At 39.4% G+C, this 17007-nt stretch overlaps 1 protein-coding gene across 1 annotated transcript; it reads left to right on the forward strand.

Annotated features, from left to right (window-relative positions):
- The first annotated feature begins 11946 nt into the window (after positions 1-11946).
- LOC133391430 (uncharacterized) lies at positions 11947-16677 on the forward strand. The gene is made up of 2 exons (XM_061645851.1): positions 11947-12035; positions 15428-16677. Exons 1-2 carry the CDS (start codon positions 11947-11949, stop codon positions 16515-16517), a joined length of 1179 nt encoding a protein of 392 aa, XP_061501835.1. The 3' UTR covers positions 16518-16677.
- The last annotated feature ends 330 nt before the right edge of the window (positions 16678-17007 follow it).

The raw sequence follows: 17007 nt of genomic DNA on the forward strand, positions 1-17007 counted from the left end.
CTGTACACACACATATACACTTTACACGCACGGGTAGAACGCTACACGCACGGATGGAAGCGAAAAGCAAGCAAGCGAATTGATGGCATAGTGGCATAGGTTGATCTGGTGCGGTTGAGCGGATGAATTTGATAGAACAGAGTTGATCAAATGCTCCCCCAGAGGTTGCTCTTAGCAGAGGATTGAACGAGCACACGGCAAATTATTAGACAGCACCTAAAACAATAAGACGAAACAATAAGCACAGCGAAGCAGGTTGTTCGATCCGTATACTTAGGTTGCGAGAGATGCTAATAAGCCAAGAAGCAAGAGATCCTTAATGAGAGACAAAGCGATTGCTGGTGCACGGTACACGTTTATGCGACGGAAGTGGTAGGATAATGGAACGAATTGATAATATGCAGGCAGCAGGCTTGAAATAGAAGGCACATATGCAAATTTTCTTGCTTTCGAAAAAAAAAAGTGTAATGACATGTAGCGACCTTGCCCGCTACGATCCGTTTTCGATAAGGCTACGTGTAGCTGCGGCTAAAGGGGCGGCCGTGAGAATAAATATTGCGGATAGTTGCGAGAGGAGAACGAGCGAAACGAAAACCGAGAGAGCGAGCGATCGAACGAAGCGGTACGATGATCGAGCGGTTTTGCGGCGCGATGGCGAAAAAAAGACGCGGCACTTTGGTAACGGTTATCAGGTGGTTTGGTGGTGGTTTTGGCTCGTGCAATAAAGTTTTAGTTGGTTTGGCGTAATATCAAATAAAAATAATTTATTTATTTTTAAAAAGAAATTAGTTAGTCGTTTCAAAAGAATATTTTGCAAGAAAGAAAATGCATCCAGAAGGAAATTTTGTATAATGAGCTGTATTCCTCTAATTCGTTAACCAGTTCAATATCAGTAGCTACACGCACTAAAACAAAGACAGGGTTTAACTTTACAAATGAAGTAAATACTTAGTTTGTAGCTATCGTTGAAATCTGATTTTTTGGATAATTGTAAAACCAAGAACATCGGATTTTTAGTTTTATTACCCCTTCTGAAGGCAGTACAGGACTTGGAAAAGTATTGGATGAATATTCAAAGACAAACAAAATGCGCTGCTTTTCATTACGAATTTGGGAACTACTTTATTTCAATGTACCTGCTCTATCTAAATATTTAAATGCCTTTATTCATGTCTTTAGAAATATGAACTAGACGTCAGGAGCTTGTAATAGCATCCACCTAAGTTATGTATGTAAATTTTTAATATTTGTACTACCTGTGAGTAAAAGTGACGAGAATTAGCTACAATTGTCCTATACAAAGCAGAAAAAATTATCTTATTCAAAATTATTATGTTTTTTTTTTTATTTTATTATTATTATTATTCATTTAATCTTCATTATCGAACATTACAGTATATTTTAAAATGATTTATACTATTAGCAACAAATAATTCAAGAAAAAAAAAACACACAAAATTGATAAAACTAAGCAAAGATCCCTTAAAACACTATTTTATGTAGCGCCACCTGGTGGTATGGATGCGAACTACAAATAAAATGTTATTTACTTTCATAATACTTTACTACAAACGATAAAAACTAACAATTTCTGCAAAAATAATTTTATCCCGCAATTTGTTCTAAACTGCCCATTGTGCATTGGTGCAGCGAATACGGGTCGGGTATTAAACCTTCTTTGACCTGACCCAAACTCGCTGCACCAGTAGGTCGGAGTCGCTTATGCTTGCTTACAACTACTTATCGTTCGAGTCAACTTGAAGTCCTTACGGTAGTAGGTCCCCGAGGTAGGGTCGGATTTGTTTCCGACTCCGATCTAGCACACTCGCTCCACTTGTGGGCCGGAATCATTGATGATGCATGATTTGCATTACCCTATTGCCTCAAAACCATTTACTGTAGCTTAGTCTAACCTACTTTAGAATACGCGAGCATTATTTGGTACCCAATTAGTCTGGTATGAACTGACCAGGTTGAAAGCGTTTAACCGTTAGACGGCTCTTGGGGCAATCGGGTGCTACTCTTCTCCCATGTGAAATTCGGTGTCGTATGTTTGGTTTAATGATCCCCACGATCGTCGATATGCTTCTCAAGTTTTGATTATTAGTGGTTTGCTTCGATATGAGATTGACTGTCTTTCATTGTTCATAAATGAGCTGAGATAGTAGATGACGTATGATCACGTGCATCCAGTCTGCGCGTCAGAACTGATTATGCAACCAGATCACACACTGGAGTCGGGCTATGCTATGGGCTATGGAGTTGGCTATTTGTTTGCTGGACCCATCACACGGCACTGTTGGATCCACAGGGATACGCCAATACATGTGTTGGCCAGCTAACGGTTTATCTCTATATGACGGTATATATGAGCAGCTTCTCCCTCTGCTGATGCTGCAGTTACATCCGGGCGGTAAAATAATTCGTTTCCTAGAATGATGCAACATTCAACGGGTCATTCGTTCATTAGTGCAAAGATACTCATCTAGCCGTAGCAACATGCCATCTCGGTCATCAGGACATTATGTTGCAGTCGGGAGGAGTCTGAAGGGAGCTAAACCTCATCCCAACGGATACTACGGTAATAGTTTGGATGGTATGATTCCTCACCTATAATGAACAGGCATTGCTTTGGGAAGAAACGGCAATTTGCACCCCCCCCCCCCCCCTCTTCATAGTTACTGAACTGTTGTTGGACGGAAAGGAAACTCGTAAGATGAAACTGTGTCTGCACTGCACACCCACTTGAAAAATCCATGAGAAGATAGTTTTGTAAAAAATGAAAATTATTTTTACATTCATTTCATTAAAATATGAATCAAATTACCGCACAAGTTCCAGCAACTGCATACATTTCCCTCCAACATATGCTTTCTAGCTGGGTACTTCACTCGCTTATTTATCTCCCTGTCCGTAATGCTGATAATGCTGGGAAGCGAATGATTTCGCAAAACTCTCGAGTTTCTTCAGTGCATCTTCAAGCTGTTCTTTTGATATCATCGCGATCACAGAAACCTGGCTCAAGGATGACATTGCCTCGTCTGCACTCTTCGATGACCGATATGATGTTTTCCGAATGGACCGTAACTCCTCAAATAGCCAGAAAACCCGAGGGGGAGGGGTACTGATTGCGGCTAAAACCATGCATCGTCCCTCAGTAATCACTGTTGCGACCTCATCAACCGAAAGTATCTGGATCCGCATCCGTGTTGGCACTTCATTCGTAATAATCGGTACCGTTTACTTTCCACCGATTCTTAGTAATAATACCGAATATGTTGCCGCTTACTGTTCATCACTTATGGAAATTTCTGAGAAATATCCACAAGACACGATCCTCGTGTTGGGAGACTTCAATCAACCAGGCCTTTCTTGGCTATGTGACACTCACGGTTCTCTACATGTCAACATTCAGAGATCCCGTGTATCCCCAGCCTGCTCCCAACTGCTTGATACTCTCAGCTTTGTGTCCCACATAAGATAGTCCCTATCTCAGGTCAATAATAATGTAAACAATCATGGGTCTTTACTTGATCTTATATTCGTAAGCCCGCGTATAATTGAGGATGGTATGAGAATTTTCCGTTCCATAGATTGTTTAACTGAGGAAGACCGATATCATCCGAGCTTGCTGGTCAATATTACACTTCCATCAACAACCCAGACTGCTACGGAAGCCACTGGATCGAACAGCTTGAGACATCTCGATTTTAGAAAAGCTGATTTCCCAAAAATGATTGACGCTTTTGCCAATACTGACTGGTCATTCCTTAATTATGATAGCAATCCCACCTTATCAATCGATTCGGCAATCGACTCCTTTCAAATTAAGGTTGGTCTAGTCCTTCAAAAATGCTGCCCTACTTTACAAGAGCGTGCAGCTTCCGGTCCCCCGTGGGGCAATAGAGAGTTAAAAAGACTTAAATCTGCGAAAAATAGAGCTTTACATTGTCTCATAAAGTCTAATCTTCACTCCGACAGACTATTGTTTAACACTGTTAGTGGCAACTATAGAAGATTCAACAGGCATCTGTATAGAATCTATATCAACAAACTTCAACGAAGTATATCCAACGATCCGACTAAAATATTTTCTTTCGTTAACCGTAAGAGGAAAAATGCAAAAATCCCGTCAGTAATGTCACTAGACACCGAGAAAGCCACAAGTGAACTTGAAATCAGTCAGCTCTTTGCCAAAAAATTTAGTTCAGTTTTCGACCTTCAATCTTCGTCACCAATTAATATTGCAACTGCCCTGCAGCACACACCCGCGGATGTTCTAGATATGTCTATAAATGATATTGTCATCACAAATGAATCGGTAGAAAATGCAATCAAACAAATTAAACCCTCATTTATCCTGGGTCCGGACGGGATCCCAGCAATAGTCTTACAGAAGTGCTCAACTTATCTTTCAGAGCCACTGGTTCATCTGTTTAAGCTTTCTCTGCACAGTTCTACATATCCTACTATGTGGAAGTCTTCGTGGATGACACCCGTTCATAAAAAAGGTCCGAGACATGTTATATCTAATTATCGTGGCGTAACTTCCCTATGTGCATCAGCAAAAATACTCGAAATTCTTGTCCAGGAAGCGTTAGTCAGGGGTGGCTTGAATTATATCAGTCCAAGCCAGCACGGATTTGTTCCCAAACGATCGGTGTCGACCAATCTCGTTCAATTCGTGTCTGAATGCCTTACGGCAATGGACGGCAAGTCACAGATTGATGCAATTTATACTGATTTCATGTCAGCATTTGATCGGATTAACCATGACATACTCCTTGCGAAACTGAGCCGGCTTGGCTTTCATAATAATCTAGTCATATGGTTAAAATCATATTTAAACCAAAGATCATACTGTGTTAAAATCAATAAGTGCTTGTCCAACGTGTTCGTTAGTTCGTCCGGTGTCCCACAGGGAAGTAACATTGGCCCAGTATTGTTTATCCTATTTATTAATGATGTTGTATTTGCGCTCCCAAATCAATGTTTGCTTATGTATGCGGACGATATCAAGATTTATGCGACCATTAGAAATGATTCGGACAGCTCGACTCTCCAGCACAGCCTAGACGTATTTAGCAATTGGTGCTCTGCGAACTCGCTATCCTTGTGTGTCAATAAGTGTTGCGTGATTAGTTTTACTCGTAAAAAAGACCCTATCAAGCGAGACTATAATCTTGACTCGTGTATAATCCCACGTAACATAGAAACTAAGGACCTCGGCACTATTCTTGACTCAGCACTCTCCTTCCGTCAACAATATTCGTACGTCATCGACAAAGCATATCGGCAGCTTGGTTTTATTCATCGTCTGACATCTGATTTTAATGACCCTTTCTGTTTAAAACAACTGTTTGTCGCGTTAGTCCGGTCCGTACTTGAATTTAATGTTGTAACATGGTCTCCGCACACTAACAACTGGTCCACACGAATTGAGCGAATTCAGAAAAAATTCACAAAAATAGCTATAAGAACCTTACGGTGGAACATGGACCAGCCTCTAACCTATCAAACTAGACGGCTTCTTCTAGGATTGCAGTCCTTAGAGAGACGTAGGGAGGTAGCACAAGCAGTTTTTGTAGCAAAATTAATAAAAGGCGAAATTGATGCTCCCGAGCTTCTTCTTAAAATAAATTTGTACGCCCCTGACCACGCGCTACGTCCTCGAAATTTTCTGATCAAAATAGACCGGGCCCGTACTTCCAGAGGAGCTCATGATCCAATTATTTCAATGTGTAAAGCTTTCAATAAGTTCTACTGCTTTTTTGACTTCAACATTACAGTTGCCACGTTTAAATGTTCATGTCTGTTTTCAAATATATAGCAAGTAAGGTTATTTTAAGTATTACTTTATTTTAATATTGCAAAGGCCCCTGCGCGCGCCACGCAATTATCTTCAATAAATTTCACAGCAATCTTCTGCCTGCTTGATGTAATCGTTTTACCTGACACAATGTTAAACTCCTACATGTTGGATCTTTTCACCACAACAAAAGCATATTTTTACTGGATTCTCACTTACTCGATTTCTCCCATGTCACAGCTGTTAATTCATCACAATATTAATAATTATAAAGTTACAAAATAATTGAATAAATTATGATTTGCAAGATTCAACACCAAACACCATACCATTGCGAGATTGCAATCCAGACAAATTGTAACAAACCAGTCCAATTGTAAACAAACCATTCCAATTGGTCTGTCAAAATTTTCATTTATTTTTTTATTGGAAATCGGCCAAAACGGGCTTTTGTCGTAATCTGTAAAGAGTCTAATAACCTTGAATTTGTGTGTGATATGACATCTGAAAGTAAACAATCGGATGCGGTCAAAGTACCACCATGAAGAAGATGAAGCATTCAGAAGAAGAAACACGATCAACGTTTGCCACAGCGTGTTGTTTTGTATAGATTGCCAAATCTAAAGAAATTCGAGCCGAATTGAGACGGAACGTGTTTATTAATAATAGCAAATCAAAATTTCAATATTTTCTTTAATATTTCATTCCAAATAGTCAACAAATATGCATTAAAAGCAAGTGAACTCGTCAACCATGTATTATAATTAAGATGTATTGGTCTTTCGGGCTGTCATTTGCAGCCTGGGATTTGTTGAAGCGGCCATGTTTATTATTTGACTACGATGGGGAGTGTGTGTTCGAACACATCGACAGGGGAAAAAAAGAACTCACTCTACCAAACCCCCCCTCCCCCGCTTCCACCCCTTTTCGGCTTGTGTTAATCATATTGAATCTTTCTTGTTGTTCCTCCCGACTACCTACTTCATTCTCCCTCTTTTGCACAAGTGCCATCCGTGTTGCCATTGCACCGTTATTCCTTGAATTTGTTTTTATTGTTCGAAGTTTCGATGTGGTCAGTCGCGGATCCTAGAGAGAGTCATTTATACTTATTTGGCAGCCGGAGTGTGTTGTATCTGAAAGAAGAGAGGAGAACATATTGCTACAAAGTATATTATACTTACCATCGATTTTTAGCCGTCCGTGTTCCTGTACAGCACGGTATGTACTTGACTATCGTAACGATTGTGTCAATGTGGTTATTTGAAAAATAAAACTCGATTTACTCCTCGTAGGCATCATGCATCAGCCGGACAAAGAAGAAGAAGAATGGTTAGAACTGAGTACTTTTTCCTTTTCTTCGTCTGAACTACTTAGTGAAAATGTGGCAGAAACAAGTTTTGGTTTTTGTGGTAATGATAGAGTATTTAAAAAATATTAGAGGGAATCATTGCTCTTCCTATGCTTATGATACAATACCAAAATTGATAACAGGATACAAGTTAAAAAACATTGGCCCGAAGGGTTTACTCGCTATAATAGCAATCCAGATAGATTGTCCAGATCTCCAGATTCAGATCGACCAATTTCAAATTCAACCCATTCCAGATGGAGCTAGGCTAATTGCTATGATAGCTGCTAGGATGAAAAGACGTCCAATTTGACAGCTAACTGACTGATTTTGGTACCTGATTTAGAGCAAATTAGCGATAAGTTCGGTTAAGGTCTTGAAGTAGGGTCGAATAAGGTCAACGCAAACAGCTGATTAAAATTAGGCTCCATCGAGGATAGTAGCCAAAGCAATTAGAAGAAGACAGGCATATGATTGGACAAATGGGCAAAATTATCTACGCGAGCGAAGGTTAAAGTAATCGAAATGAAGTCACTAACAGATTGATACACACGGACAACACAGAGTAACAGGCTGATTATGAAGATTATTAAAATGGGATGGGAAATTAATTTTTAAATGCTTAACAATTAAAAAAAGATATCATAATGACTACTTAAGGTAGTTGCAATCTTACATAGCAAAAAAGGGAAATGAAAATTCATTACGGACAAAATGAAACATAAGGTTAAAAAAAAGAAAGAAGAAAATTTAAGAGCATATACAATAACATGTTTGATATTTTTGCCACGAGTCCCAGGTCAGTAGATTATACGTGAGATCAAAAAACGGATTCAAGTTTGTAAAACCAGCCCGTAAGACCAGCTAAGATGATATCTGAAAGATAATGTCCATAATAATGTAATGAAAGATTATGTAATGTCTATTGATCATGGTTGTGAGACTGACAAAAGCTAATATGCATCGGAATGAGTTAGGAAAATAGGGCAAAGTTAACAAGAAGTATAGATACAAAAGATAGTTCGAAGAAGCGACGTATTGTAGGAATTGTGATAAATAGAAGAAGTAAATAAGACAAGAATTGAACATTACTGTAAATATGTAGAATATATGTTATTTATGTCAAATAGGCTTTGAGATGTTGAAATAAGTAAGCGTTGGAGTAGGAATCTACTTTGCAAAATAAAACTCGATTTACTCCTCGTAGGCATCATGCATCAGCCGGACAAAGAAGAAGAAGAATGGTTAGAACTGAGTACTTTTTCCTTTTCTTCGTCTGAACTACTTAGTGAAAATGTGGCAGAAACAAGTTTTGGTGCTATCAAATAAAAAAAAGGGACTAGAATCTCAAAACCATTATTCTCCAAATCGAGGAATAATTTTATCACAGAACAGATCAGCAACTCCAGTGCCGTGTTCGTCAACTTCAAATTTTAGAAAAGAGAGAAATAATATTGACCATACATATTTTCATTTCATTTCATTTCATTTCATTTATTAATACAATATCCGCCATCAAGGCTAAATAAGGCAGACTTAAAACTAAATAAACCCTAACAAATAAACAAAAAATTCATGAAAAACTAAGCCTAACTAAACTAGTCTAGACCTAGCAAAAAAATTAAAGAAAAAAAACAAAGGTAGAGCGTAGTGACTATCAAAACTTAATGAAACTTAGAAGAATAATTAAAGAGAATTAGAAGAAAAAATACGGTTACGGAAAGAGTTGAGAGAGGAGTCGAAATCAAAGAGATAGTAAAAGTGGTTAAACAACCTGAAACAGGATAGAATAGGATCATTGAAAGTATAGAGAGTATGACGTGTTTCAATTGACAGAGGATCACGAGGACGAAGGGAACGAGAGGGAACATACAACGAGATGGACGAGAGTAAATCAGGAGCATCAGTATCAGAAAGTAATAAGCCACCAATAAAACATGCCTGAGACACTTGGCGGCGGAAGCTTAAAGAGTGAAGATTGAATAACTGCAATCGCGTTTCATAGGGAGGTAGTGAGGCAGCACCGAACAAACGACGAAAAGCAACCCTGGTAAAAAGGCGCTGAATGCTTTCAATTCTCGAACAGCCATCAATAGTAGGAGGATTCCAGATGATGCTAGCATATTCAAGAAGAGGCCTTACCAGAGCACAATAAAGGTTTCTTAAGAAGCTTTGATCTCTAAAAATAGAGGTAAAACGTAAAATAAACCCAAAAGTTCGATTAGCTTTTAGTAGAACCTCATCAAGCTGCAGTTTAAAGTTAAGACGACTGTCGAGTATAATACCAAGGTCACGGATGGACAAAACACGAGAGAGAGACGAGTTAGAGAGAGTATAGTTAAATGAAATAGGAGAAAGAGAGTGAGAGAAAGAAATAACAGAACATTTATCAGGGCACAAGCGAAGTAAGTTGGATGAACACCAATGAACAAATGCATTAAGGTAATGCTGAAGACTCATACAATCAGAAGAAGAGGACACAGGTAAAAAGATTTTGATATCATCCGCATAAAGGAGATGACCATCAGGAGGTAAAACATTACAGACATCATTGATGAACAAAGAAAACAGAAGTGGACTTAGCACACAACCCTGAGGGACACCTGACGTACAAAAAAACTCCTCAGATAAGTACGACCCGGTTTTAACCCTGCATGATCGATTACTTAAATATGAGGACAGCCAGCTAATAATGCCTTCACCAAAACCAAGTTTAGATAGTTTAGCTAATAGTAAAGAGTGGGGCAAACTATCAAATGCAGCATGAAAGTCAGTGTATATTGCATCAAGTTGGGTACCTGCCTCAAAAGATCTGAAAATATTGGTAACAAAAGACATGAGATTAGTAGAAGTAGACCTACCAGGCATAAACCCATGCTGTTTAGGGCTAATAGCGGAACTACAACTATGAAGTATGGTTGGAAAGATACATAGCTCAAAAGTTTTGGCTGTGGCACATGTTTGAGTTATCCCACGATAATTAGAGACAATGCTACGGCATCCCTTTTTGTGTACCGGAAAAAGCCAACAGGATTTCCAAAGAGCAGGAAAGACCCCGAGAGAAAGTGAAAGGTTGAAAATTTTAGCAAGGTGTGGAGCAAGCACGTCCTTACAGTTTATTAAAACTGAGGCAGGAATGCCATCTGGACCAGGAGTAAAAGAACGTTTCAACCCAAATAACACCTGTACAACTGTTTCAGAGCTAACCGAAATATCGGAGAGATTAATTAAGTTCTCTGGCGTGTAGAGTAGCCCACCCTCAATAAGGTTAGGGTCACTAACCGGTGGCTCAAACATTTGGGAAAAATGTGCAGAGAATAGCTCACAGATCTCAACAGGCGTAGAGGCAGTTCGAGAATCAAGTACCATTTCATTAGGTAACGTATTGCACCCTCTTCGAATCCTAACAAATTGCCAGAAGGATGCTGGATCAGAACGGAAACGCGATTGCAGTCTACTCGAATAGGCCTCAAAACAAGCCCTGTTGTATAGTCGATGCGCAGAGGCAGCGTACTTAAATAAACGAAAGTTGAAAGCAGATCGGTTCAGACGATACCTCCTAAGATATTTCATTCTATCCTTTTTCAGGTTGCGAAGAGTACGATTGGACCAGGGAGGATTAGGAGGGGAACGAAAAATAGGTGTACATGAAAGGAGTGCAGAGGTTAACAAAGCATTAAACGATTGGACAGCCTCGTCGACCGATGTACATTGATAAAAAAAAGACCAGTCGGCACGAGATAGAATAGAATTAAGTTTACGATAGTCTGTAAGACGAAAATTATAACGAACACTCAATGAATTAGGAGCAGAAGGCAATTCATTCCTAACCCTACTAGCCCTAAATAAAGAAGACGGTAACGCAATTTCCAGAGCAGGATGATGGGCATCCTGGGGCAGGAGCAGTGACGAAGCAGGATACACAGAAGAACAAGCAGCAGCAGCAGAGTTAGAGAGCACCAGGTCCAGATAATGATTTGAATGGTTATGCACCCCGTTCAGCTGATAGAGTTCATGCAAATTTAACACATCCAAAAAGCAGGAACTGGATGAATTCAAAGAGATATGAGGCACATAATGACTCATAGGTAAAGATGAATCTGACCTTACTGCGGCTGCAGGCGACCACCCTAACGCCGGTTGATTGAAGTCGCCAAGAAGGATAAGATGATCATTCGGTTTCATATGCATGTATGCATCGCTGATGAAAGCAGAAAGGGATTCGAAATAGTTGCGGTCGCTGCTCAAATACGGTGGCACATAAACAATCCCCACATAAAGACGAAACTTAGGAAAAGAAACACGAATACATAAAGCTTCAAGCGTAGGTTGATTCATGTTAAGTGCCACAGACGGATAACGACTGGAACATGCAAGCAGCACACCACCCCCACGCGAACGTTCGTTGTTTAACCTGCTTCGATCACAGCGGTATATGTTGTAGGCATCACTATCAAGGACCATGTTGGATGGAATCGATTCATTTAACCAGGTTTCAGTAAGGGCAAGCATTTCAAACCCTGATTCATTCGCAGAAAGGCGCAATTCATTATATTTGGTGCGAAGGCCTCGAACATTTTGGTAATAGATCACGAAGGGGTCTATTAATTGTGAGCTATCCGTTTGGCAAACGGGCTGATCTGTGGTGAGCGATTCGTGTTGCTGAGATTGTTCTGTGATTGAAGCCCCACCCCCGGTGATAACTGAGGGGGTGTGGGAGGAAACTCCGGTTGGATAGCCTCTAGGATCTCGGTCATCTGGGATAGTGATTGATTCCCGCGCTGTGGGGATGGCGATCGATGATCCAAAAAATGATCCGGATGAGCGGTGCTTTTTGGCGCAGCAGAAGAGCAATTTGCACTGCTTGAACGATGCGAAGTAAGCGCAGAAGGGTCAAATCGGGCCCTTTCATGTATACGTTGCTTTGGTAGGCCACGATCAACAAACTCACGAACAGTAAGTGAAACTGGCCAAATAGTAGATTGAAGCGCCAGATCCTTGAGTGATTTGGGAATACTCACTTTAAACGATATAAAGGACATCAAATCAAGGTTTGCGCCCTTTTTCGTGAGACGGTAAACATCTATGTTGTCGGTTGGCAGCACAGCTTTAAGCCACACACGCATATCATCAGCGGAGACATGCGATTTGATGTTCGTGAAGTATAACCATACTTTTTCTGCTATGCCAGTGTTCGTGGTATCATGGTTCAAAACAGGATCAGAAGATGATTTTGTATTTGTTCGGCAGTGCCCAGCACTAATATCACTAGTCACCTTAGTACGATGAGTGTAGTGGTTGCAGCTATCAGAAGCTTCCACAGTGTTGGTATCGTTCGCTGCTTGTTGGATATCTGCAGTGAGCTCCATTGAGTTGGTAAATGTACGGCGAGTGGATGCTGTTTTAGTCGTTCTGGTATTAGTGGCGTTGAGTGACGATGCATTAGTGGACGTGTGCGTTCGCGATGCGTGAGAAACAGACGGCTTAGCTAATACGGGTGTTAGCTTAACAGCGAGAGCGAGGATCTCAGCAAGCAAATCGCTCTTGATAGCCGATCTAAGAGAAGAGAGAGATGAGTCAATCGTGGTGAGAATTTCTGCTTTCACCAACTCGAGTAGGGCTGCTATCTCACTTGTGAGAAGTGAGTTTGTGCCATTGCGAAACTCGTTACAATTTTTGCACAACCACAACAATTGATTATTCCGCCCAAGCTCACGAGTAGAATCACGGGACAAACCCGTGCAATGGGTATGATGCTTGGAGCCACACACACCGGCGCAGGACACCGAATTTGCACTATCGGTGGGTGCATTGCAGGTTGAGCACTGCATAACGAATGACACAGCACAAACTGACGAGTGACAGGAGCAGGAACGAAGCCAAACAATATCTCGGCAAAACTGACGAAATAACAGGAGACTAGGTGCAAGAATTCAAGTGCAACTTGATAACAATCGAAGGCACGCACTAGCCAGTACAAGCAACTCAGCAGCACCAATGTTGCAAATGTTGAAAATCAGGCAGTAACACGGCAAAACAGCATCAAAAATCAGGAGCACAAGGAAGGCACAACCACTCGGTTTGACAGTCGATCTCTCTCGATCTATTTTACCCCAAAAACACCTGAACAGCAGAACATTCCTATTTTAGAAACTAATCAATCAACTAAAAGAGATTGTAATTTATTGTGCATCAGTGATGAAATTAGGTGGGAAAATATGTTAGGAAAAATCGTACGGAAATTAGAAAACTTGGAGGTAAAAATTGATTGTATTGTAGACAACGTATGCATCGATAGCAATACCCAGCGGCGTGTATGACATTTAACATGTAATTGTTTTATTCACTCACCAAAAATATTGTTTTAGGGTTTTCTCGACTCCACGATACCATAATTGCCCACCAGCCACATTTTCTATTTGATTTCCAATAAGAATAGGAATTTTTAAAAACGTTCTGGCGTCTTTAAGCAGGTTGAAATCCGTTTTATGAGTAAGCAATTTCAGCAGTTTGGTTAAAGTTGTTAGCGGAACTTTGCATGAAAGAGCCCATAGTCTAAGAAGTGTTTCAAATGGTTTTTGTAAGTCATTTTCGCTTTCTTCTTCGGTATCACTCTCCGCATCACTCCATCTTGCAAGCGAAACTCGACTTACTTGGTCTCGCAAACCCTATGATAATGTGGCTTAGATCGTACCTTACAGATCGTCAATATTCTGTGAAGTTAGGCCACTACATGTCAAGTCCAGTGCATGCATCATCTGGAGTCCCGCAGGGAAGCAACCTGGGTCCTTTGCTGTTCCTTCTTTTCATCAACGACGCGACGTTGATCCTTCCGGCTGATAATTGTAGAATGCAATAGCAGTGACAGAGAGGGACAGCATGTACAAGTAGGGAGAATAGGTGGACAGTTGTTATTGAACCACCGTCGAAGACGGGCGAATAAATAATACACCGGACCAGAACTCTACAATTGGTGCAGCCGGTACGATTTTTTTGTTGGTGGTGTGTAAAACGTGCAGATAAGAGATGATGGAAAGAGTGAGTCTGGAAAAAAAAGTTGTAACGCGTAGCGTTTTACGAAAGAAAGGCAAAAAGGTGAGTTCGGCAAAATCCCGAAGCATTGTCCCAAACGTGGAAAAGGCGCGAGTGTAAATGACAGCCATGTTGCGTACCCAATCAACAAAACTGACGCTTACTAACAGAACCCAACAAACATTTTAATATGTTATAGCGAGAAAGCATGATTTACTTTGCTGACCGGGAAAAGAGAATGAGAGTTTGGTTTGAAATCTACAGCGCAGTTTGGCAAACTAAAAAAAAAAATAAGAAAGAACATGAAAAATCGAGAAGAATGCAAGTCCGGTTGAAACTCCGCAGCGCAAAGTAGTGTTTGTAATAAAAAGAGACTTTGAATAAATATAATTTTAAAAGAGCATGCAAGTCCGGTTGAAGACCGTAGTGCATATCGAAATAATTATAATGATTATAAAAAAGAATGCGAATCCGGCTGAAAACCCCAAGCGCACAGAAACAGTAAACAGAAAGATGTTGAAAAATTTCAATTTTAAAAAAAGATGCGAGTCCGGTTAAAAATCCGTAGCGCACTGGCTTTGATGAAAACTGAAACATCACCCAAATAGCCAAATCATGATAACAGACTCATATCAGAACCGATTTACGACGTCTTATACAGTGACTTAAAGATATACTTCTAGCAGTAAAATAAGACTTGGTTTGTGAAAATTATTAAGCCATAATTATAGAGAAAACTACCATAATATGAAATATTTAATTTATGGTAATGAAACATTTCAGACTCATTTCATGGTTCATTTTGTTTAAATGAAATAATTCGAAAAAAATTGAAAGTTTCGATGATTCGTTAAAAAAAATTCGTTGTTTATTTTATTCGTTTAGTTTTGCTTGACAGATCAATGTTTTTTATCTCTTTCCGTACACGCGCCAAAAACATATCCGCCGAATGAAAATACAATATAAATGAGTATTGTGTTGGGTTTGAAAATTCCTCATAAATTCGTCAGACTGCAAACTGGAAGGTTCTAGTTTTTTGTTTCAATCGAGTATTGTGTTCCGAATGCTGGCTATTGCATTGGGCTATTGCCACAACTTACTGGCGAAGCACTGTAATTAAAAAGCAGAAAATAATAAAAAATCTTTTAGTTCAAAGAGTTTGTACGTGTTTTCCGTATCCGTGAGAAGAAACGTGAGTAGTACATGAGTACAGTACTGATTTTCTAATGAATTAAAAGCATTTCTATTTGTTTACAGCAATATCTAACTGTGCCATTCTCAATAGTGCAAACCCGTAGGCCTAAAGGGTACGCTGAATTAAGCATTGTTCCTGATTTCTGGGTTCAAGGCACTAGCCATAAAAAAACATATCTGTTTTGGCCAAACGTTAAAGGAAACATACAACATCTAATTACGAATGATAATAGTGTTCCGGAAGAAGGATGGACGAAACAGGAGTGTCAGATTAAGCGGCAAGGATTATCATACGAAGCTGCTGATTGCACTATAATGATCATGTCCGGTGAATCATCTACAGATTCCGGAAAGGAACCGATATTAGCTAGTTGCAGAGAAACAACTTCATACGCTGATATGTTTTCAACAAGAATTGTGGAAAACTCTTTAACTCCAATCCGCGTCGAGAATGAAATCGACATCTCCTCACCACCTACGTCGCCTCTTACACCAAGTTTGTCAGAAGTGGATGAATATGTTGGTTCAGTTGAGGTAGTCCCAGAAGAAGTTTCACGTGACAAGACGATAAAAGAAATACTAGAAGCCCAAACTAATATGATGATAGAGCTTCGTAATGAGCAAAAGCAGATTTTAAAAGAACAAAAGAAAATAGTGAGTCGTATCGGCATAATCGAAGTACAATTAAATACTTTACTTAATCATACCGTAGTAAGTACTACTAATCTCACTGGTTTTGACCATCCATTCGTAGACAATGCCGAAGATCTGGAAAAATTTGAAAAAGATTTAGATGAGGAAGAATATTATACCCAAGTAGTAAGCTTATTGAAACAAAAAATTATTGATAAAGATATAAACAACAGAATGTTAGCAACCCTTGATGCCCTTTTCGATAGGAGTTTCTTAACAAAGTGCACATGGACAGGTATTTCTAAATCAGGAACTAAAATAGCAATGCATTCATTTAAAAATGTAGTAAATCTTTTTAAATGCGTAGGAAGTACTAACCTTGTGCCAGTCACAGATGAAACGGTGCGAGGTTTCTTCATGAATAGATTGAAACACGCATTAGAACGATCTAAGGCCAAAGGTCTACGCAAATCAACTAGCCGTAAAAGAAAATTAATATAAATCTTGTCTACATTTAAGAAACATAAAACCTTTCATTTATTTGACTTACTTACTATATAAATCTAGCTCTAACATTTTCTATTTCAATACATGAAATTAAACTTAGGTTAACGTGTGCAACAATGGAATAAACAAATAATCAGAACTATTATCTACACTATACGCAACTAATTTGCATTTAATATCGCCAGGATGACAAACTAGTTCGTTAGTATAAAAAAGTATAAAGTATAAAATTTTTCATTTGCAAGATGGTATCCCCATTTGGTTTGGTTTTGGTTGATATGCAAAATTCTTTATGATTCATAGAACGTAAATCATGACTAAATGTTTCCAATTCCGATAGTCTATTTACTATTTGTTGAAGATGCTGATCTGCTTTGCGAAGATGTTTTTTTAAACCTCCCAGAGCATTTTCAAAATCATAGGTGGAAATTGAAGGTAAAGGACCGAACTTTTGTACTTCTTTTGAGATGTGAATTAAGTTGTG

The sequence above is a fragment of the Anopheles gambiae genome, chromosome X (genome assembly GCF_943734735.2).
Source record: "Anopheles gambiae chromosome X, idAnoGambNW_F1_1, whole genome shotgun sequence".
In the NCBI taxonomy this organism is placed as follows: domain Eukaryota; kingdom Metazoa; phylum Arthropoda; class Insecta; order Diptera; family Culicidae; genus Anopheles; species Anopheles gambiae.

Coding starts and splice junctions, on each gene's coding strand:
- LOC133391430 (XM_061645851.1), top strand. CDS start 11,947: ATGGCGATCGATGATCCAAAAAATGATCCGGATGAGCGGTGCTTTTTG. Junction 12,036..15,427: donor CACTGCTTGAACGATGCGAA/GTAAGCGCAGAA, acceptor ATGAATTAAAAG/CATTTCTATTTGTTTACAGC.